General features: G+C 46.5%; 1 protein-coding gene across 3 annotated transcripts; it reads left to right on the forward strand.

The window, feature by feature from the left end:
* The first annotated feature begins 252 nt into the window (after window positions 1-252).
* Window positions 253-22,678, forward strand: NAA60 (N-alpha-acetyltransferase 60, NatF catalytic subunit). 3 transcript variants are annotated; one of them, XM_039885183.1, is made up of 6 exons: window positions 253-408; window positions 16,054-16,169; window positions 17,989-18,118; window positions 20,141-20,237; window positions 21,075-21,309; window positions 22,451-22,678. In XM_039885183.1, the coding sequence occupies exons 2-6, from the start codon at window positions 16,060-16,062 to the stop codon at window positions 22,605-22,607; spliced, it is 729 nt and encodes a 242-aa protein (XP_039741117.1). In that variant the 5' UTR covers window positions 253-408; window positions 16,054-16,059; the 3' UTR covers window positions 22,608-22,678. The 3 variants fall into 3 exon arrangements, with proteins under 3 accessions (XP_039741117.1, XP_039741119.1, XP_039741118.1); XM_039885184.1 differs by having other exon boundaries at window positions 291-428; XM_039885185.1 differs by lacking the exon at window positions 16,054-16,169 and having other exon boundaries at window positions 255-408.
* Window positions 22,679-23,226: the final 548 nt, after the last annotated feature.

Genomic DNA, 23,226 nt, shown 5'->3' on the forward strand with positions numbered 1-23,226 from the left:
TCGTCTTTGGAAGCCTCCCGTAGGGCTCTCAGGCTCCCATCTTGGCGCCTCCGCCAGTAGTTACAACTTCACCGACTCCCTGCAGACGCGCCTCGACTACCCCATTGGTGTCTCAGCCTCTCTGCCGCCCGGCTTCGCGCGAGAGGTGCCCGCTCCTAAGATGGCGCCCTCGGCCTCTGAGAGGTGGCGTCCCACGTGGGTGTCAGTGGCCAATGGGCTTGCAGCCTAGGCCTCCGGTCGGCGACGGGAGGCGGAAGTGCTGTGGGCCACCGCCTCCGTCCCGGCTGCGGCCCCTACTGGTTACATAACTCCGTTGCGGGTTCCGCGCGGCCCCACTTCCGGCTCCCTGAAACCACAGGATGCACTGATCCCCACGACGCCGTCTGCTGCCGCCGGCTCCCGCCTGAGGTGGGGTCCCTCAGGCTCGGTTTGTGGTGGAAGCGCCGAACCGGGGTCGGGGCAGGAGTCATGAGGGGGGAGGAGGAACAGTTCGGGCTGGGATGGGCGGGAGCCGAGTTAAGGGTTGGCCAGGGGCTCAGGATCCCCGAGGCTGTCCTGGTGGGGCGCGAGCCGGCCGGGCTGGTGGAGGGAGTCTGGGGCCCACACCAGCTGGTGCCCAAACCTCTCCGTGGGTTTCAGGGCGGCCACTGAGCTCGCGCCGAGGAGGGGTGAGGAGGGGGCCGCAGGGTGAGGAGGGGCGCGGTTCCCAGTGTTAGGTAGGACTCGGCCCTTTAACCTGAGGCGCCTGGGTGCCAGGCCCCTGGACGAGTTGCTGGGGGAATTTAGACCTGCCCCTCGCTATCCGCCTTGTCTCACTTGAGATAAAGGGCTAGGCTTTTTCACAGTTGAGCGATTTGCCCCTGCCTCGCCTGGCCCACCTCTGCTTTTGGTTACTTGTTGCGCGAATTGTAGTTACTTTGCCGACTTGTTTGCCCTGTGAACTGAAAGCCTGGGTCTCTGTCTTGGTCGTCCCTGCGTCTTACTCCCTCCCCTGTAGTAAAATAAATCAATTCCGCACGTTTCCGGTAGTTTACAGATGGGCCATGCAGACCCACACTAACTCTGACTTCTTCTGCTGAACTGGACACTTCTCGAGGAATAGAGGGAATCTGTAACTTCTGCAGTTTGTCCCCCTGGGAAATTTTTGAGGGAAGCTGTGAACCTTTTCTGGACAACTAACAACTAAATATCTGTGTGCGCAGCGGGTGACAGAGCCAAGGACCTGATGTGAAGTTAGGAGTTACTTTTCAGTAAATGCGGACATTAGCTGTTTCACTGATCTGTTTTCACTTAGCCGCGTCCTTGAGCCATTCGATTTTGTTACTCATTTGTCCTGAAGGTAAGGATAACAGCCCCACACAGTAGTTCGCCATGTTACCTGGAGTGGTTGGTCATTGGAGTATCAGAACTGGAGAGAACATTGGTGGTTGCGGATGTTTTACCAGAAAACTGAAGGCAGAAAACCTCTAGTTAATGTTTAACTGACTGAACCGGGAAAGTTATTCCTGGTCACCTACAGAAATACCACAATCCCCTTAGCACTTTGTATTGTAGAGATAAATGACAGAAGTTCTTTGGCCAGTAGTACCAGCCTGCGAGGAGGAAAGAAGGAGAGTTTTGACTATCATTGAATTAAAAGAGTCTGAAAGCAAAAACAAACAGAAAAATTCATGTTTTACTCCCTTCCCCCTGCGCATTGAGAATCCTTGAATTGCATTAAGCACAGTTAGAGAAGATGGGATTAAAGACTAGAAGAAACTCAAGGGTGGCTGAAATATAAGTCCAAGTCATCTTTCCAAATGGCAGTGCACATAGGTCTTCATCTCTCCTATTCCAGGATTTTGTACCCATCAGAATTAATGTGCATATTGGCCCTATGAGAATGCAGTGTGCATGAGATTTGTCTCTGGGCCATGGTTTGCTGGAGTTCCACCTCACTGAACTTGCAGACATGTGGATTTCAATGAAGACAGTTAAAACCTATAAGAAACAGAAGTCAGGGCATGGTGTGGTGTTAACTGGCCAGAATAAAAAATATAGACACTTTTTTAAAAGGTCTGCGTGTATCCTATCTTTAGCCTCTCCCAGTTGTATCTTGCAGAGACTTTGTCACCATGTTTATTTTAACCACACCTACTAGCAGATTTGGGATATGATTTGTTGAAGTTGCTAAGCAACAGCATGGCCTCTTGCCCTGGATGGTTGGAGATTTGAAAGGTAAAAAAAAAAAATACTTAAATCTGAACTGAGAAGGGTGATTCTGTTATTGCTGGCTGAGTGTTCTGCCCCTAAGACTCTTGGAGCCTCAATGTACCTGTTAGCAGCAGTTTTGGCTTCTCACAGCTTGAGGTGTACTTAGACCAAGTGGGCATATCATCCGTTGCCAGAGCCATGGGGAACACAGTGTAGGAAGATTCCTCAGAGCCTCTGAGTTCAGGGCAGTGCATGTCTTCTGTCTGCTGAAATAGTCCAGAGGTCTCACTTTGTTGGAGATAGCTCTCCTATTGGAATAGAAAGCTGGCTGCTTATCAGATAGTGTCTTCCCTTAAATGCTGGCTCCTCCATCTCTACATCTTATCTTCAATCTCCATTATCTTTCCATGACAACTTCTAGAAGGAATCTACAATGTCCTCATGGTTTTTCCATCTCATTTCCTTGTTTGTATAAAGCAAGCTTGAGGTATAGACTCTGCATTGAAGTTGGTTTTGCTTATGTCCATATGCAGTGTTTTTAAGTAAAATGCTGACCTGCAAAACAATGCTGGAACTTCTGGGTCTTTTCTGGCTAAGTTTAAATGATAAATTTGATTCAGCAACTATTTGTAAATGTCTTTAACTCTGGAATCAGGCCTCTTTTCCTAAATATTCTTTTTAGCATGACTGTGGATAGGAATGAGCTGGCAGACCAGCTCAGAGTTGTCTAAGGCCCAGCTATCTAACAGTGTTCATTAAAGAGAAACATATGTGTTTGAAAAGCCAATATGCATATAGGAGGGTTCATATTCTGCTACAAACCTTAAGGCATCTGCTCGATGCTTGTGAAGTCATCGGAGAGGGTTCTAAACAGAGAGCCAGAGCTTTCTACAGGAAGTGGTTTGGGGTTCATGTAAACAGGTGAACTAGTGCTCAGTGGAGCCTGAGCGCCCCACTATGGAGGCTGGTGAACACATGACAGTCACCCTAGGGTGGCCACAGCTCTGAACCGAGATGGTCAGGTGGTAAGGGTGGGGGATTGTAACAGCAAGTGAGGGCTAGTCTCCCATCTCATCCTGTCAATGTCTCAGATTCCCCATCTCTTCACCTAAAACCCACTTCCTGCTCAGCGAAGGGCCAAACACTCTGAATAATGATGGCAAGAACCACCTATGAGTGTGACAACTTGGAAAATTTTTAATGTTTCTTCAAATTATAAGCAAAATGAATATCAATTTTGCCCCAAAATAAACTTTCAGTGCCACCTTTAAACCCCATGCCCTTGGAGTAGCATGATATTTTGTACATTGATGCTGGAAGTAAACATTCTAAACACAATTTCATAGTTGTAAAGAAGGAAGGAGGAGGTGGTTATGGAAAGGGACACAGAACAGGTGTTTGAGAAAAACTTTGTTCCCTTGACTTATACAGGAAGACCAAAAAAGTATTTGTCATCTTTAACAGACCACATTAGAAACAGAAATTCTTCTAGTTCTTTTTCTTGTTGAGTAGTTATTGTTTAAAATCAAGTTGTGATTCTTTTTTGTTTCCTGCATTCCTGAAACAGGGTCTGTTTGGGCAACGAAGTATTGAAATTTGAGCCCATCTTGAAAATAACAGAAGAAAGTAATTTCATTTTGGGATACGTTACTATAACAATATTTTCATCATTTCTGTAGTTCATGGGAGTGATTCTGGATACCTTTTTCAAACTCGTTTCTTTTTGGAAGATGACTCCTTCTGACTCTAGTTGTAAACTATTCAGAAAGTCTTGCTAGTCAGGTATTTGCTCCTCTTTATACTCATTTTCAAATTACTTTGCTTCTCCTCTGGCCTCCCATTTTAACCTTTTTCATTGAAATATACATACAGAAAAGTACACTGCTTGAGAATGGTCATGGCATGAACATACCTGTACAACCACACCCCAGAAGAGCCTTCAGGCCCCTTACTAGACAAGCCCTCTCTATTAAAAAAAAAAAAAAAAAAAAAAAAAAATTTCTTGTAGGAAATACAAGAAACCATTAAAGTCCTTTTATGGAGGATAGGGTGAGTGGGGAATTCTTAGTTTTTGCTTTATATTTATTGCATGTAAATATAAAGGAATGTTCTTTTTAAACATTTTTAAAGTGGTTATCTTAAAACAAATATTTTTAAGTTGAATTTTATATAGCTGCTAAAATTGCTTTTTAATGATTATACAGGAACCCTTTAAAATATTTTTACAAGTCTGTTCTGGGTCTTTATCCACACCATCTCTTCTTTGCTTCATTACACCTGTTTATTTCTGGCATCAGTGCACAAACTGTCATGCTATTCCAAAGGTATAGAGTTTAAAAGTTGACACTAAGAGTCTGTTTTGGGGTAAAATGGGTAATCATTCTACTTATAATTTGAAGAGACACTGTAAAATTTCCAAGTTAGGACTAATTAAAATTAGCCCAATGAATTTTTTAAATATAAAAATGTGTTCTTAATTTTTACATACTACTTGAAAGTCTTTTTTTCTGATAATAAAAACAACCCAAATTCATTGTTTAAAAAAAAAGAAAAAGCTCTGATGCAAAAGTGAATGGCATAGAACACAGACATCTGCCATAACTCCAGAGGCAAATGCTGGCAGGTCGAATTAATTGTCAAAAAATCAGTTTTGTTATAAAAATTAACCTCATGATTAAGTGTTAATTTATACCAAATTTGACCCACGTTTATATTTCACATCTATTTAACTCTGAAGGATCTTAAGTGTAAACCCAGAGAAGCAGAGACTAAAAATCATAAAGCAAACAAACAAGAAAAACCCCAGCATAGCGAGATGAAAAAAGGGAAGGAAGCCTAGGAGAACTGGTTTGCTGAAGGGGTAGGAGCAAGGGGGCTGGCAGGTTTTCTGAAACCTGATTTCTCTGTTGTACTTTTTCCTTTCAAATTGAGTAGCTGCCTGTTTATTTCGCCCGCTCCCTCCCCCCAAGCAATGTGAGAGTTTCTTGTAGCCATTGAAGTTCTCTGGAAGAACAGACTTGCTCTTGGTTTTGAGACTTAGGCAGAGTCTATTCTTGGGTGTTGGTCAAGAATGCCACTTAAAAACAGACATTTTACTACCCTTTGATACCCAACCTCCCCCCCGCCCAATCTAGTCTATACAGGTGATTTTGTTGTTTGATTTGTTTTTAAACTAAACTGGTTTACTCACTGGATCTGAATTTACAAATTATATTCTGACTGTGCCATGTCACACAGCTTCCTACCAAGATCCCAGCTTAAAAAGCCACAAGGCAAAGGGGCTTCTTGACCAGGCCATCCTTACAGCCCATCCAGTTCATGACCCACTTGTCTCCACTTTGAGCTGCGTCTTTCTGTGTAAGCTGGCAGCACAGGATCACCTGTGCCCTCATTTTCTATTCCAGGAAGATGAGACTTGTCCGAGTTTTCAGGCAAGGTGTCCACGGGATCTGTCTGTTCTTGGCTTCATGTCTCTGGCCTCCAGTTCAATGACTCCTCTTACTCCCAGGTCCTGTTCTTCCCTCTGTTCTTCCTTTTCACCTGTTTTTTCTCTACATCTTTGTCTCTCAAAACATGGGCTGTTGTTCTCCAATTCCAACACTGACCTAGTAGGGTCACAAAAGGCAAACAGTCCTTTGGCAACCCATGCACAGTCCAGTCCTCATTCAGTATAGAGACCCTCTGGTCCTCAGCTGCTCTGGTCTAGGTCCTTAGAACAACCAGTGGATTCTCTTGGACTGACATGACCAATATCTTTGATAGAAGCATCAAGGATTGCAGGTGGCATAGATGCCAATGGCTCCAGACCATGTGCTTTGCTTTGAGTCATTTTACTGCGGACATGAAGTAAAACATTTTTAATGAAGAGGTGCCACTAAGTATAAAGAGTTGCCAACGTCCTTTATAGAGACAGAAAGTGGAATGATGGTTGCTGGAGGCTGGAGTTAATGTTTAATGGAGACAGAGTTTCAGTTGGGGAAGATGAAAAAGTTCTGGAGATGATGGTCATTGGTGACCATCATTGGTGATGGTTGCACAATAGTGTGAATGTACTTAATGCCACTGACCTGCACACTTAAAAATGATAAACCATTTCTGTATTTAGGTAATGGTGCAGGAAAGCACACACTCTGGCCCCCCTAGATGTACACCTCCTTATAATTAGAGGTTTCTGACTATGTTCATTGCTGTACTTCAGTACCTAGAGCAGGGCCTGGATTTTCAGTAAAATTTTGGTAAATAAAAGATTAGATGGGTTCTCATTATGAAATTTAGGGGATGATGGAACTTTTGGCCTAAAAGAAAGCGAGGTCTGGACCTGGGACCATGCCAGAACAACCTGTCATTTTATTTTAAAATTGAGATATAATTAACATGCGGCCAAGTGTTCAGTTCTTAAGTGAGCAGATCTTTACATTCGACGACCACTAAAGGAGATATAGAACATTGTCATCGCCCCAGCAAGTTGCCTTACACCCCTTCTTAGTGACACCCTTAACCACTTTCTGATTTCTGTCACCATCGATTCCCTTAGCAGTTTCCAAATTTCATACATATGGAATCCTCCAGTATCATCAATTGTGCTTGAAGAGATGTGATTTAATGGTATGCGATGAGTATACAGGCTCCTCTTGGAGAACGATTGGTTGGGTTTTAAGAAGGAGACTGTTTGGAACTAGAGTGCTGGCTGATTGTTTCTTGTCACCCTGTAAATTAATCACGTTCCTCCTACGATGAGGTTTTGGAAGGATCCCAGGCTGCCATGGAGACAGCTCACTGCCCCCACCAGCAGCTGTTCGCTTCAGCAGATGAGCCATTAAAAGCACTCACTGTTTCCCTCATTCTCCCTTTTTAGCCGTTGACCCATTTTACTGATGAGCAAGGAAGGCAGCATCATTTTCTCTACCTTCCATCCTAAATGCACTAGCTTGGAGTTTATTGTTGGATTTTTCAAGCTGATAAACCTGATGTCTGCAGAATTTCACATTCCTGAGGGCCTTGTGATCTTTAATTCTTGGGCCATGGGGGAATGTATGCTAACCTTCCCGTGTTCTTCACTTAGGAAGAAGCTTGAAGTGCCTGCGGAAGACCAGGGTGATGCTTTGTCATAGGGTAAAGGGAGCTGGGCTCCAGAAAGGGATCGACCAACATGTGAACGGTAGAGAATCAGAGGAGGTAGATTCCTGAGGAAGGGATGTGAATTTCAGAGAGGGGAAGCTGTTGGTTTGTTGTTACTGGAGCAGAAGGTAGGGGCAAGAATAAAGCAAGAAGTTGGCAACAAATGTGGTATTGCAGGTGTTTACATCGAAGGGAAAGAAGGTGGCAGGAGGCTTGTCCAAGAGAGGGTGCACGTGGAGTGTTTACAGCCCATTGGAGGGGAGTTTGTGCAAAAAATGTTGGAGAAGATGGTGCTTGGACCAGGGAGGGAGGAGATGTAGAGCTGGGCCAGGAATTGGGGTGGCCCTTTGGAAGTGGCCATCTCATTTGTCTTCCCAGTGACAGATAAGAAAGCTGAAGCATGGAGGGACACAGAGACGTCTCAATGGACATCAGAGCTGGGATTTGAACTATAGTCATGGTGATTACACCATCCTTGAAGGGTCTGGGAGCATGTGGAGGGCACAGCGTCCAGAGCACAAGCAGAGGTTGGACTATTCTCAGCAAGGAAGAAAGATCCTTTGGAATCAGTAGGAGTGAAAGATGAGGAGGAAGAAAAGGTTCTAGGGGTGATGGAGGGTGCAGTGGGGTCATGCCTGGTCTGAATACTGGAAATCTGCTGAGGTCAAGAGTAGAATCCAGAGCACTACTTAAGCTACTAAGAGGATAGGGTGGTTTTTAGAAGTTAAGTGTAGCTTGTCTAGGACCAAGAAGCAGTGCCTTTGAAGAAGAGAGAGGCCCTGTAGACCTGGGACAGCAGGGCCTAGTCTACAAAGGAGAGGAATCTCCAGCAAATAGGGTTGTTTCTGGCTTCTTACCTGGGATGGGAGTAGAGGGCCCCTTGGTATCATGATAGTGCCAGAGAAACCCCTCCAGAAACTGGAACAATTCCATTCTGAGCCCCCCAGAGTCATTTGAATCTCCGGCACTTAGCAGGGGGATGGAAAATGCTGCTAAGGACTTTGGGGATATCTTGACAGCCATTCTTCTGCTGTCACTCCGTCCCTCTGACCAAGCCCACAGAAAAGTACTTGGGAAGTATCATGAGTTAGGGAATACCCAGATATCCAGACACCACCCCTTTCCAGCCAGAGAAGGCAAGTTAAGAGATGGCCTAGACCCTACCTCCTGGGGACCCGGCTGTTAGCCAGGCCCGCTAGGGTGGGGTTGAGGGTGCTCCGGGGAAGAAGAGGCTGAAGTTCAGGGAGCCTGGTGAAAGGTACAAACTCACAGAGAAGAGGAAGAACCGTCAGCCAAGGCCGACCTGGTAGCTACTTCTAGATTTGGGCCAATTTTAATATTTTATATTCAAGGGGGGAAAAAGCGGTCTTTGGTATAGAGACCAAGGAGATCATTTCAACACAGAAGAAAGATGAGGCTTGTAGACAGCCTCAAGAGGATGAGGTTTGGGGAAGGAGAAAGAAAAGACCAAGAGGTGAGTCAGCAGGCCCTTCATTTGGGTCTTGGAGAATCTGGCTTCTGCCCCTCCTTGAATTGATCTACTCACCCACCTTGTAAAGGCCAAGGACAGGACACAGACCCAGGAAACCCAGGGAAGAACTCTCACTACAAACCTCACCTTTGCAGCTTCATGTTTTAACTTAAAAACGAGTGAATTTTGTCTTCTCCTTTAAGTACATCCCTGCAGTTGTAATATAGATGCATCATTGTGTTTGTCGGGAAATATATCAAGAGATGGCCTATACATCTGTGGCTTCGGTGCCTATACCACCAGCACCCCAGGGCTCAGAATGGAACAGAGAGCTCTGGCCTTGCCTACTGGTACCTATTCTCTAGTGAGTCTCAGAATTCTTGTCCCTTGAGCCCCAAGGGTAGCTCATAGCAGTAGATCAGTACATGGTGGAAGGTTCCATATGGATAAGCAGTGTCCCCAGAGGTGCTGGATCTGGGTCCGCTGGCCCACTCCCTCAGCAGTGGACCAGCCACTTGGCTATAGCAGCCTGCATTGCCACCATCTCTTAACCTGCCTTCTCTGGCAACATTCCTTTCTCTCACCAGCACATGGGCGCCAGATCCTCCTTTTCCCGTGCCTTCCTGCCCACTTCTCCACCCTGTTAGTTGGGCTGGGACAGTTTAGGCACTATAATAGGCTGCTTTCTCACTTAGTTAAATATGATGTGTTTCTATTTTTAAATCAAACCATCTAAAGAACTGGACTTCGAAAACATGAAAATACTTTTATAGGGTTGTGAGACTCCATAAATAGCTGTGTGTCTTGGAGCCCAGTGTTTTTCTTAAAAGTTGAACAGGGAACAAATCCTGCCTCTTTGGTCAAGAGCATTATCGAGGGGAAAACTTCATAAATTCCAGGACAGAAGAGACACTCACTTATTATGGATCTCTCCTTTCGTTGTCAAACATCAATGTAGAGTGTTTTTTTAATCTTTTAAAATCAACTTTTTTAAAGTTTAATATACATATAAGAAAATGCACCCAATAATTTTTAACATGTGTATATATGTGTTTGTGTGTGTAACTACCACCATTAACATATAGAACATTTCCATCCCCTCAGGAAGTGTCCCACCCCCAGCCTCTTTGCAGTCTGTCCTCTGCCGCAGGCAACTATAGAGGTCAAGGCCTTGCATTTTAGCACTTGCTGGTCAGCGGCTCTAGCTCCTCAGGTGCCTCAGGTCTACCTGTGGCTATCCAGACCCTGCCAGGCTCTGCCAGCTGGTTTTGGCAGATGCCTGCACTTGTCCTGCCAGCTGTGGTGAAGTGACTGCTGAGACTGAGCTGTTGGCGTCCTGTCCTGCAGCTCCTTTCCGTGGGAGCTCAGAGCACATTTGCTGTTGGTTGAGAAAAGTGAGTCACAGCTGATGAGGAACCTGAAGCTCTGTGGAGGGTGATGAGGGCAGTCAGTCATGTCACCCTGTTTCTGTGGCTGGCTTGAGCTTGTCAAGCCCCAGACGAACCACTGGAGCCACTTTTCCAGGGAATAGACAATATGGAGTTTCCTGGCACAGGTCAAGCATTGGGGCTGAAAGTCGATTTGAGATTCATTCAGTAATCTCTGGTTTGTGTTGATTTCCCAGCTTGGGGAAATCTGAGTGTGATTTCTTCTTTCTCAAAATCATCTAAGTAGCTACTCCATGAAAACTTGTGGACAACATACACGTGCTTGTTGAGACTTGATGACATGGTCAGTTCTTACGTGCTCCAAGCCAATGACAGGTTGTTTTTATCCCCCTTGAATATAAAACGTTAAAATTGGCCCAAATCTAGAAGAAGCTACCAGGTCGGCCTTGGCTGGCAGTTCTTCCTCTTCTCTGTGAGTTTGTACCTCCCACCAGGCTCCCTGAACTTCAGCCTCTTCCTCCCCAGAGCTCCCTCAACCCCACCCTAGCGGGCTTGGCTAATAGCCGGGTCCCCAGGAGGTAGAGTCTAGGCCAGCTCCATTGAAGGAGCCCTACCATGGGGCACCAACATGAGTCTCTATATTTTGACTTGTAGGCTAGAAAGCTTCTGATTCTGGAGTCTACTATGACTTCCTCCAAAAGGAATCTTTTTTTTATCCATTTGCTTATAAAAGTATCTTCCCTCTCAGAATTAAGGTGTTTTGTTTTTTTTTTTTTTTGGTTTGGTTTTTAACAGCTTTATTGGGGGATGTAATCCACACGCCATACATTTCACCCGTTCAAAGTGTACTATTCATTGCTTCTAGTGTATTCACAGAGCTGTGCATCTATCACCATATTTAATTTCAAGATGCTTTGACCACTCCTGAAAGAAACCACACACTCTTAACCATCACCTTCCAATCCTCCCAACCATAGACAGCCACTGATCTATTGTCTGTCCCTATGAATTTGCCAATTCTGGACATTTCATATAAATGAGATCGTAAGATATATGGCCTTTTGTGACTGGCTTATCTCATTCAGCCTCATATTTTCAGTGTTCATTCACATTGTAGCATGTGTCAGTACTAAATAGCCACTGCATGATTAGACTACAATTTATGGGTCCAGTCATCCATTGATGCACATTCAGATTGCTTCCACACGAGGGCTGGTTTTTGATGAGCTTGTAGTAGATTCCCACTTGTACTCCCTTGCTCAATTTAGAGCAGGGATTGTGTCCTCACTGGGGTGTTGAGCATTATTTTTATTGGTCATCTTGTTTGGCCATGAAGATTAAGCAGGTATTTGGGTTCGTTCTCCAGAATTTTCCCTAGAAGTGGTTGCAATGAGAGGAGGGCCTTGGCTCAGGAGCCTTCTCTGGAAAGACTGCACTAAGGGATAGGCCTTGTCCTTGGCCTGGGATAAGTAGGGTTGTTGACTTTGTCCCAAAGACTGAAGGTTTTGGGAAGGCCTTCCTGCCTTTCCCACTTTTCTTGGTCCTGAAGGAAAGGGAAGGGTGTTGCCCCAAACTGGCCCTGTAGTTGGTACCTAGCATTTTGGGCAGCTTTGAGTACGGCTCTTAAAATAGTGCCCTGCATCCCTGAACTACACAGTGAGTGTCTACATTATCACTCTTTAAAACCTCAATGGAGTTTGAAGATTGGTTAACATCGGTGGTACCCAAGCAGTGTTCCCTGCCCTCATAACACTCTGAACCAGGCATCTGACCCACCTGGGAGGCAGAGTGCTTGGCGTGAGCCAGCCATGATTTGCTGAGAACTTGCTATTCTCAGTGAGGAGGCATGAAGAGGCCATGGCACTGCTTCCCAAAGCTCTTGATTAGGACACCAGAGGCTTTTAAATTAGTCCTCTGGAAAACCTGCTGTCCATATCTGAAACAGCCTCTGTGTAGAAGTTTGATTGGTTATTGGTTAATTTTAATTAGAAACTTTTTCAAACATCCACTTGGTATACCCATCCAATTCAATAGTTATTAACGTTTTGCCACTTTTGCTCCAATTGAATTAAATTCCAGAACATTCTGTCATTTGACCCCTGTATATCCAGTGTGCATCTCTTAAGGAATATGGACATTTTCTGTATAACCACAATATTCTCATACTTAACAATGTTAACAACACCTTCAGTTGCTGCTTTCAGAGAGTGTTTGTTTGTTCATGGTATCTACTGCCTTTGTCAGGGAAGAGAGAGTCGCCCACGTGGTAGGGGTTATGCAGAAACCTCCAGGGAAGCGGTGCTTTGTACTGGGGAATGTGCTGTGCTGTGCTCCATCCTGCCTTTGGTGGGTGGATCCCTTGAACCCATACAGTCATGTTCTGTGGAATGAAACAGCCTTTTACCCAGAACGACTGAAGAGTTGCATCCTAGCCAGTGACTGCTAGGATATATTTTAGACAGGGATGACTCATAAAACTCAGGAGTTGCCATTTTTGGTTGACCAGTCCATTTCCCAAGAAGTAGCCGGCCACTTAGGAGGCATGAGGTCACACTCACCAGAAAGTCCAGGGCACCTTCGGGGCAGGGAGCTGGAGCAGCAGCTGTGGAATGGGGTGCTGAGCACTGGAACAGCACTGCTGCGTAGGAACTAGATAATCAAGCTGTTTACAAGACATCAGGCCAGGCAGCATCTCGGTTTCTGAAGGTACATCCCAGTGAAAAGAAAAAAACAGGTGACCTGGGAAGCTCAGATTTGCCAAGTTTGGGGGTATTTTTTGTTGTTTGGTTGGTGCTTTGGTTTTGTTTTATGTTTGGAGCTGAGAACTCAAATAAGCCCAGTGCAGTAGCTGTGGCCTGCCCTTTCTCAATAGGCCTCTCATGCTAACTTTTGCGATGGCCTGTGTCCCTTGTTTTGTTATCCCTGCCTGGAGAGAGACTTGTCTGGGTCAGCTCAGCTCTCAGAGGTTCTGTCAAGATAGTGCATCCAGAGACGAGCCCTGTCCCCTTCTAAGTGACTAGTGTTCTCTAGCAGGATGCCTGCTGAGGACACTGCTCCTTTCTAAAGGTGCATGTACCTCAGCTTCTTCTTGACCCAGGGCCTCTCTGGATCCACCAGGCCTCAGGCAGGAACACACCCATATCTTGTCTTGAACAGCTCTGTTCCATCCCTCTCAGAGCCCCTTGGAATGCAGGCCAGGGGATGGCGGTTGATGCTGCCAGCAGTGTCACAGGAGGGGCCCCGCCTTGCAGACATCATGTGGGCAGTGTGCAGGCACTGGCTGAAAACAGAGAAAGGAAGAGAAAGCAGGTCTCTTCTCATTTCAGCTCTTAAGTCATGCCGTGCAGAAGGTCATGTGAAGGTAGCACGGTCCCCACCCCTTGGGTGAAGTCTGGTGTGTTCTAGAAATACAGAGCCTGAGGTAGCCCCAGCCATGCAGTTCCTGCAGTACTTCCTCCTCCTCTTGCCTCCCCACCCACCCCATATGTCTGCTTCAAGGTCACCAAGGTCACGGTGATGTAACTTGCGGACCTGACCTCTAAAGCCTCCACCCGAGATGATTCCCCTTAGGTGGGCTGGTGCCATGAAGGGGGCACAGCAGCAGACCTGTCATTACCCAGCTTGAGGGGCTCCTGCTCTCAGCCTGACTGCCCAGCAGCACTTGGTCCTGACAGGGGGAGGCAGCGGGGGAGGAGTGCCAGCCCATGGCCAGCCCTCAAAGGAGCTAAGCCAGGGTTGTGTCCAGGGCTCAGAGGCTGAACAGCTGCCCCCCTGGGCCTGTTGTCAAGCCTCAGGGTAGATTTCAGCTGCTGGCAGATGGCAAGTCAGAACATGGCCTTCCTGGGGACCCTCACAGTAATGCCCGAAGTCGTGGGAGAATCAGGCACAAGCAGGGGTCAGGGGAACAGGTGACCATGAAGAATTGCCAAAGGCACTTCATTTGGGCTCGCTGAACAGTAAAGGCAAACTATCTGGTCCTTTGACCTTTGGGCATCAACAGGACTCTTGTGGTGCCCAGTCACAGAACTATAGTTTCCAGAGTAAGTTTAAGCAAATAAAAACTACCCTTTAGGGCCCCCAACCACAATGTTTATTATTTAAAATTTCAAATGCATAGTAGAAAAAATTAATGTATGAACAATAAGTTCCTGTAATATATCTTACCTGCCACCTAGATTCAACAGTTAATAATATTTTGTCATATTTGCTTCCTAAGTAGCTGAACATTTTTTTGGACCATTTAAAGTTAGTTTTAGACCTCTTGATGCTTCCCTCCAAAATATTTCAGCATCCTAAGACTTTCCACGTAACCACTATACCCTTTCACATCTAAGATAATAATTTCATAATATCTGCTATCCCGCCCATAATTAAATTTCCACAAAATGTTGTTTTGACTTATTTTTTCTGGTAGGAGTTTACACATCACATATTTGGTTGTAGGTCTCCTTGTCTCTTTTAGTCTGCTTTAATTTTTTTAACGATACTTACTCTTCGAAGAGACCAGGCTAGTCTTCTTATAGAAGGTCACCATTCTGTGTGTTTGACTGTTGAACTTATGCCTGTGTGCCGGATATTATCTATGGTTGTGAAGTTAGGTCTGGAGGCACATTTAGCTTCAGGCCCAGCATTTTAGGCAGGAACCTGAGGGCTTCATGGATTTCTCAAGCATGGCACTGGTCAGAGAGGCTAGCCTCCATCACTGAGGGAGTATGACTGTGGGATCTTGAGGTTGAAAGGTGAGGCTTTTCCTGGGTGATCATTAAGTCCTGGAAGTGAAGGTGCTTTGCCTCCATGCCCCACAACTGCTCCCCAACACCCTCCAGTGGAGAGTTAAAAGCCTTTGATGAATCTTGCTTGTCTAGGTTATTTCCATCAGTAGTTCCAAAGTGGTGACTTTCCAGTTCTATCATTTTTTCGTTTATTGGCTGTTGTTCTTCTATAGAAAGGATTTTTCCTCAGCCATCAAAGATAAATGGAACTGCACAGTTCCTCCTAAAAAAGATGGGGTAAATGCACTATCCTTTGCCTTTTGTTACCAGCTTTCAATATAAAGAAAAAAGGCTCCTATATTCCCCTTTGTCAGTCCAGCACTTGGCCTTGCTTCCTGCTTTCCTTTAACTGGAACAAGGGCAGCTGCTCCATCCGTAACCTGGACCGTATGTAGTTTCCTGATTCAAAATAGTTGTCGGCAACTCCTGACCCCTGATTTGAACTTCCGGTGTTTCATAAAGTCTCTTTTTTTCCTGCTCACAAGCCTTTATCTGCTGGATAGGAGAGAAATGAGCCATCCAGCAAGCACCACTTCTCCTGGAAGTTCAGCAGGTCATTGGCCCCTGCCCCAGCTGTTCTGAAGGAGACCAAGGCCTGGGCTGCTGAGCCACATCTGCCATTGGCAGCCACTGGCCTAGGTCAGGAGAAGTCAGGCTGGCGGGGCCATGTGCATTATGTTGTGGAGAAACAGTGACATGAGGGGGATAAGAGACTGGCCGGAGGGAGTGGCACTCAGGAGGTAGCTCAGAGGGGCCAAGAGGAAGGAGAGAGAAAACTGACCAGAGACGGGCCGACCTCTGGGGCTTGGCATCCCCCATGAGCAGCAAGGGGAACCTGGGTCCTCATCTTGTCAGCCTTTCCTGAGCTTTGTTTTCCTTGTCTGCAAAATGGGGGCAACTGCGACACCTGGTGCAAGGGATTATTGTGAGGGATAGAAATGCAACATGCAGTTACTAAAGGGACTGCCATCCCTGGGGGATGGCATTAGTCTTCCTGTCTTTCCTGCCTCACAGGTTCAGGGGAGAAGAGGGAAGTGAATGGGGTGTGGTGGGTTCACTGGGCTGGTGAGGTGGTTTGGCCACCCTCCTGATGCCACCTCCCTCCCTACAGGTGTGAATGACAGAGGTGGTGCCATCCAGCGCCCTCAGCGAGGTCAGCTTGCGCCTCCTCTGCCACGATGACATAGACACCGTGAAACATCTGTGTGGTGACTGGTTCCCCATTGAGTAAGTTAAACAGCACCCACTGCCCCCAGTTGCAGATTGGGGGGGTGGTTGGGGAACTAATGAGGGGAATGCACACTAATCTGCAGTGCTGAAGCTGGCAAGCTTGTGTGAAGGTAAGGATGGCCTGGAGGTGCTGTGGTAGCCCTGAGTCACCTTGCCTGTCGGTGAATCCCATGCCCTGCTCCGTGATGGCCATTGGGCCCCATCCACTTCACTGTATTCCTTGAAGAGTCACCAAAAGGGCTTTGCTGAGAAAATAATTACAAAGATGTTCAATGCAGTGCTATTTATAATTCAGGAATTGAGAAGCAGCTTAAGTATCTTTTTAAGAGTAAGAAATTGGTTATATACATGAGGGTTTGTATATAATACAAAAATGCAGTATTATTTAGCGAGGTAAATATCTGTCGTTGACATATTTGTTGACAATGAGGTTTTTTTTACTAGATATTAAATGAAAAAAGCAGACTAGAAAATAGTATGTATCACAATTTCACTTTCACTTAAAAGCATGCACAAGGTAAAAGCTTATGAAGATATGTACCATTTAACAAAGTGTTTTTGGTAGTTTGGGTATGTAGTTTATTAGTATGTACAAGTTCGTCTGATTTTGCTTGTCTGTATTTCCTTTAATTTTTTGTAATATGCACATAGAGCTTTTGTCATGAGAAAAATAGGTATAAACTTCTAAAAATTAAAAATAAACAAGATCCTGCTAAACATCATATTCCATGAGTCTTAACATTAGATTTTACCCACTACAGGTAGGAAGAGAGAGAAGGGGTGCCCTTTACATCTCTGATGGGAATATGAATTATCACAGCTTTCTGAGGATATGGGCTAGCAGTGGCTTCATGGGTTAAAATGTAAACTCTTCTTCAGCCCAGCAGTTGCACTGCTGGAAAGTAATCTAGTAAATATGTAGATTTGACCCTGCCAAGGGCCACTTGGGCCAGGCTGGAGCCACACTGGGCCATGGACTCTGGGCTTCCCCAGGTGCCCTGGCCTGCTGGCCTGCCTCTGCTTGCAGCTTCCAAGGCCTGAGGCCTCAGCTTCCAAAGACTGAGAGTGAACGCAGTCACTTTGGGTTATGTGCTGGCAGCTTCATGTCCTGGCTGCCTCACCAGGCCAGCAGAGCACTCTTGGGGTCAGAAGATAGTAGTGTGACCAGTTGAAGAGCTTGTGTGATGCTCTGGCCCAATAGAGCCTTCTGGTGAGTGGTCAGTGGCTTCTGTGGAGCACCCCCAAGTAGAGCACCTCTCCACTGTGTCACCACAAGGGTCCAGCACCCTTCTCCAGCTTTTGGTCTCAAAAAAAGGCAGCTGGGCTGACCTGTTATGTCCCAAGTTAAACAAACCCATAGACCCATAACGCCCCAGGAACCTCATTCCTCTCAACAAGTCTCCTTGACCAGGGCTGAATAATCTGTCTTTCATCACTGCATCCTGGGGCTTTGCATGAATTGTTCTCTTCCCTGTTCCCCTCGGGCTACCAGGGGTCATCAGCTGCCTCTCTAGGCACGGCTCTTGCAGAGACAGTATCATGGGAGGTTTTTTTCCTCTTTCATCTCTACATTTTGTAAAATCATTTTCCCATCAGAAATTCCTAGTCCTCTCTGACCTGATTACCACCTTAAGAAGATGATTCACTGAGAATGATACACTTTGGTGGTGGAGACTGAGTGGTGGACAGGCTCCTTACCAACCCTGGTGCAGTGGAGAGAGCAGCCTCGAGTCCCTTGTGGGTCCACTGTCTGTGTTAAGCAGGACATTAGTTGGACTTGACCTTTGGCAGGTTCACCTGAGTTTGTTCTCCTCAGGTACCCAGACTCATGGTATCGTGACATCACCTCCAACAAGAAGTTCTTTTCCCTTGCTGCGACCTACAGGGGCGCCATCGTGGGAATGATAGTAGCTGAAATAAAAAGTAGGACCAAGATACACAAGGAGGTAAGCGTGTGCGGCGGTGATGGGGCTGTGGGGCCTTGTGACAGAATCCACTGCCTGCTCTGTGGCCGTTTCTCTTTAAGAGGCCAGACCGTGTATGAGATTCATACCCAATTGGTTTCTTTCTGTTTATATGTGATGCAGCCATATGTGCATTAAATAGCAAGTCCTAACCACAAGCTTCTAACAACTGTCCTTTTGAAGTTAGGAGGGACATAAATGGTTCACTGAAAACACGCAGAGTTGTAAGGGACTGCGATTTGTATTGGTTGCAGTGTCACAGAAACTGCTAACACTGCTGTGGTTTGTTGAAGGAAATGCTAAGTTTCAGTTAGAGGTTAGTGAAAATAAAAATAATTTCTTTTCATTCAACTTCATAGACTCCTCCGAGATCTATCTGTCTAAGAACCCCTGAGAGTCTGTGTTAGCAAGCCTCACTCTAAATGTAAAATGTGAGGCCATGGACACAAATACATTGTTCCATATGGTTGACTTGAGTCAGGATTCTGCCTAATAATTTTGGTCATCTTAGAGACTGAGTAGCATTTACCACATGGTTACTTACTCCAGGGAGGGGAAAAAAAGCCACAGACAACTGGCATATTGTTCTATCCTTTTTCCTGAGGCTATTTCTCTAAAAGTGGAAAAAGGATGTCTCTCCCTTTTAAAGACCTGATCCACTCAAGCCTCCCCTAATTTGCCTATAATTAGATTCTGGCAAAATTGGTTTCTTTTAAGAGTAACTTTTCTGTCCTAGCTTCCTTCTGAGCTTTTTTCTTCCATTTATCAGTGCTAAGGTAAAGCAAAACAGAAAGAAATATTGATGTTTTCAGCAAACGTCAGTATCCTTTTGATCTTTCTTCTTTATCCCGGACAAACTGCCCCTCCTGTCCACCTCTCCACCCCACTCCACAAAGCTTGTTCCCTGAAGTCCCCTCCAAGCAGTTCTTCCTGCTTGTCGCCAGTGACTGTCCACATATGTGGTAACTAGATCTCCATGCTCCTTTGAATGTGTTGGTTGTCCCTTGAGGACAGAGATGGGGACCCTTTCCTTCTGCTCCACGGGTGTCAGGAGAGGGAGCCTTTGTGTTCTGACACTTTCTCGGGCTCTGCTGAGAGGCTGAATGAATTCAGCACTGGAGAAAGAAAGCAGGGCCTGTTAGAAGACATCTGCCAGGGAACAAAGTACTCACCTCACCTCGCTGACCCTTCCATGGGCTTCAAGTAACGAGAGCAGTAAGGTTGCTTGGCTCCCTGAGACTGATTGGCAAGTTTGCCTGTGTCCAGCTTAGCTGTGGTGTGGAGTGCTGGGGCCCAGGCCAGGAGAGTGGGGAGCAGGGACAGGGACAAGCTGATCCACGCCCAGCACACAGGAGCCACACAGGAGCCAAGTTGCCAAGCATCCTTTCAGTGGAGGAGAATCCGCATAGCTTTCTTTATGAGGTAGAAGAACATCATGGTGATTGAATTCACAACTCTCCCAGTGCAGGACTCCATCTCTGGGAACATCTAGGGTTGGCAGGCCATGGCATGTCACTCTGCCTGTCAGGGACAGCAGAGGGGCCATCCAAACTCTCTACCCTCTTTACTCCAAGACCTCCTGAGGACAGTAGAGGATCCTTTAATTAAATCTTTCAAACTTTGTGTTTATCCCGCTGTTTGGTCTCTTGGTGTGTCAGCTGACATATTTGAGTACCACTAAGTGCCCATGTAGCACAGTTGTTTCCTTTTCACCACCATAGCTTCATCTGTTTGTGTCATTGTCCTTCCTTGTCTGGTCTACCACCTATTCCAAAGAGAAGTGACTTTTTGTGAGTGTTCTTATTTTAGCAGTTTTTAGCAGAAGGGCCCACACCTTCTTGCTTTCATGGGGTAATGGTGACTCTTCATTACCCTCTGTTCTATTCCCTGGCCCTGTATCCCCATAGGTGTTGTGACCAGGGGAGTGGGCACATGAGATGTGTTCTGCAGTGAGACCGGGCACCTTGACTGTGAACTTGACTTTATTTCTGACTTTTTCTTTAGGATGGAGATATTCTAGCCTCCAACTTCTCTGTTGACACACAAGTTGCATACATTCTAAGTCTTGGAGTAGTGAAGGAGTTCAGAAAGCACGGCATAGGTAAGGGGCAGCTGAGCTCATGGTTTCTGGTACATACACCCTCCCACCCATAACCAAGTCATTTCCCACATCCTGATGATTCTCACCCATCAATATTCCCCAGTCTCTCCTCTACCCTTCCTCTCTCTGTCTTGAGTCAGACCTTACTTCTCTCTTCCCAACAGATCTCTGGCCCCCGCCCCCACTGACCTTCAGCCCATGCTCTTTCTACACATCGCCAGGTCTTTCTGCTATGGCTTTGTTCCCAAATCTGACGAGATCAGATTATTAATAGCTCCCAAACACCCTTATTAGAGAATGGGTACCTCTTACCATGCCTGCCAGCACACACACAGCTTATGTCTGGTCACAGGGTATTCTTAATTAAGAATAGAAAATATAATTGAAGAAACAGTTCTAGCTGCCATGTATAAGATGCCCATCACATCCAAGGTGCTGTGTCACCTGTAAATCTCCAAATTCCCATCCCACTTGGTCACAAAGCCAGCAAATGGCAGTCTTCACTGTAACCCATGCCTGCCAATTCCACATTTTCCTTGGCTCAGGTTTATACATTTGTTGTCTGAAAGGTTAATGAGTTTCTGCTGTGGGTCCAGTCCCTGGGAGGGAATTCTGCAGCCCCTATCTGTGGTCCTGGACACCTGATGGTCTGCAGCTAACAGGCCCCATCTGGCTGTTGGATTTTAGGGACTCTGACAGTGGGTGGTTACAGGAGGTTGGTCTTTCATACAGGGGCAGAGAGATCTGTAGAGATCTCTTCAAAAGTCACTTCCTCATCTGCCTCATGCTTCCTCCCCACCTGCTTGCCATGCGTGACTGTCGCCTCTTTGCCCGCAGGTTCACTTTTACTTGAGAGTTTAAAGGATCACATATCCACCACCGCCCAAGACCACTGCAAAGCCATCTACCTGCACGTCCTCACCACCAACAACACAGCAATAAACTTTTACGAAAACAGAGACTTTAAGCAGCACCACTATCTCCCCTACTATTATTCCATCCGCGGGGTCCTCAAAGATGGTTTCACCTACGTCCTCTACATCAATGGCGGCCACCCTCCCTGGACCATTCTATATCCTTTTTTTCTCAGGAGTGAGGGACCGTGGCTTCCTAGCAAGGCCTTGCTCCAGCTGGAGCTGTGGTTGCCTTCAGATGACAGTTCACGAGGCCAAGCTCACAGGATGTGTTTTTTCCCCAATCAGGTTGATGGAGGTATGGGTATATCTGGTTTGCATGTATTGGGAAATGATGGTTTGGTTGCAGATATCAAGGAAGCAGATGTGTTCAGGTACTTGGTGTTCCCCAGACCTCAGCCCGGTATGAGGAGGGTTTTAAACCTCCTGGCCCAGGATCTGTCCATCCATCTGCCCATTTATCCAATAAGTATTGGTTGAAAGCCTCCTATTCCTAGTATGTGGGGACTGCAATAGTGAACAAAACAGACAAAAGCCCTTGCCTTCATGGGACCTGTGTGCTGTCAGGAGAGAAAACAAGTGAAATGAAAAGAGTTGTTTGCTATTTTGAACACTTAGGTTTAAACTTTCCTTACTGGGATGTGGGGTATGTGACCTGGGGGCCTGTCTCTTTCCCGCTCCCTCCTCTTTAACTCTCTCTGGCCCTTGATAGGTAGGGAGGTCAGAAGACTTCCTAATAGTCATAGGGTGTGACCCAGAAAATTGTGTGTGTGTGCGTGTAAAGAAATTAAATGAATGAGTCTGGGACTTATCCATTTCATAAGGAAATAAACTGGAAAGAGAAAGGTGGCCCAAAAACCCACAGACTTCCAAGCTCATGTGAACATGGATCTCTGTGGTGTCTCAGTATTCAGCACTGTTGACCCGTGTGTAACAGAGACAAGGCTCTACTCCTCTAAGGATTGAGAGTAGAGGGAGGAACAGGAACACTTGCTGTTCTGCCAGACCCCTTCCTCCAGCACCGATTTTTGTTGGTCAGTCCATGTACCTGAGGCCTCACCTGGAAGGTCCTCTTATACCTATGTGCTGCCCTTTATTATTTTGCACATTGGTGGCCCCTCCATTTAAGGAGGCTTTCCAGCACTCTGCAGAGGCTGAGCAGACTATTGGCCTTCCACGAGAATGGCATCCTGTCTGCATGCAGTCCTACAGGTTGCCTACAGCCCTCTGCTGACAGCGCCTGCCCAACGGTGTGTGGGCAGGTGAAACGAATCAGAGTCTTCCTTAACAGAGCCCTACGGACTACATCCAGCACTTGGGCTCTGCTCTAGCAAACCTGAGCCCCTGCTCCATCCCACACAGAATCTACCGCCAGGCCCACAGCCTGCTCTGCAGCTTCCTGCCATGGTCCAGCATCTCCACCAAGGGCGGCATCGAGTACAGCCGGACCATGTGATGCCAGCCAGGCAGCCTCCAATAGGTTCCACCCCTTGGCGCCCTGTGGAGTCTGCCTTCCCGACCATCTGACCTCAGCTGTCCTCCGCAGAGGAGCTGGCCCATCAGCCTGTCCCAGCTGCAGGCCTGGTGCTACCCAGGCTCAGGAGCAGAGTGTTGTGGGGCAGGCGTGCCTGGTCTCTGACAGGTACGCCAGAGCAAACAGTGGGAAGAAGGGCAGCAGAACAGAGTGGGATGACGGTCCTGAGAAATGGAGGGTCTGGCTCTGCAACAGTGAAAACAGAAGGGCTTGGACGGGCACCTGCTCTGCCAAGGACTGAGGTAGTTCCTGACCAACTCTTGGAAACTTGAAGGAAAGCAGAGAATCTTTGAGCCCCTGGCCCGAACTTCATCTTTTCACTTCCTGAACTACTTTTTAAAAAATAATGCATTCAAATGATTAAACAATGAAAAAGTTACCAAAAGATCAAACCCCTTCTCCTCCCACCCCCAGCCACTCAGCCACCTTCCAAGGGGCTTCTGGAGCTGCTGTCTCAGGCATGCTTCCAAAGATCCTGTTTAGACATCAGCTTTAATGCCAGTGGCATCGTCAGCTCACAGTGAAGCTCCCTGGGGTGGGC

Source organism: Pteropus medius, unplaced genomic scaffold, assembly GCF_902729225.1.
Source record: "Pteropus medius unplaced genomic scaffold, Ma_sr-lr_union100, whole genome shotgun sequence".
NCBI classification, from domain to species: Eukaryota; Metazoa; Chordata; class Mammalia; order Chiroptera; family Pteropodidae; genus Pteropus; species Pteropus medius.

Excerpts from the sequence above, each read along its gene's own strand:
- NAA60 (XM_039885183.1), top strand. The coding sequence starts at position 16,060 with ATGACAGAGGTGGTGCCATCCAGCGCCCTCAGCGAGGTCAGCTTGCGC. Across the intron at positions 18,119-20,140 it reads GGACCAAGATACACAAGGAG|GATGGAGATATTCTAGCCTC; the intron begins GTAAGCGTGTGC and ends CTTTTTCTTTAG. Across the intron at positions 20,238-21,074 it reads GTTCAGAAAGCACGGCATAG|GTTCACTTTTACTTGAGAGT; the intron begins GTAAGGGGCAGC and ends CTTTGCCCGCAG.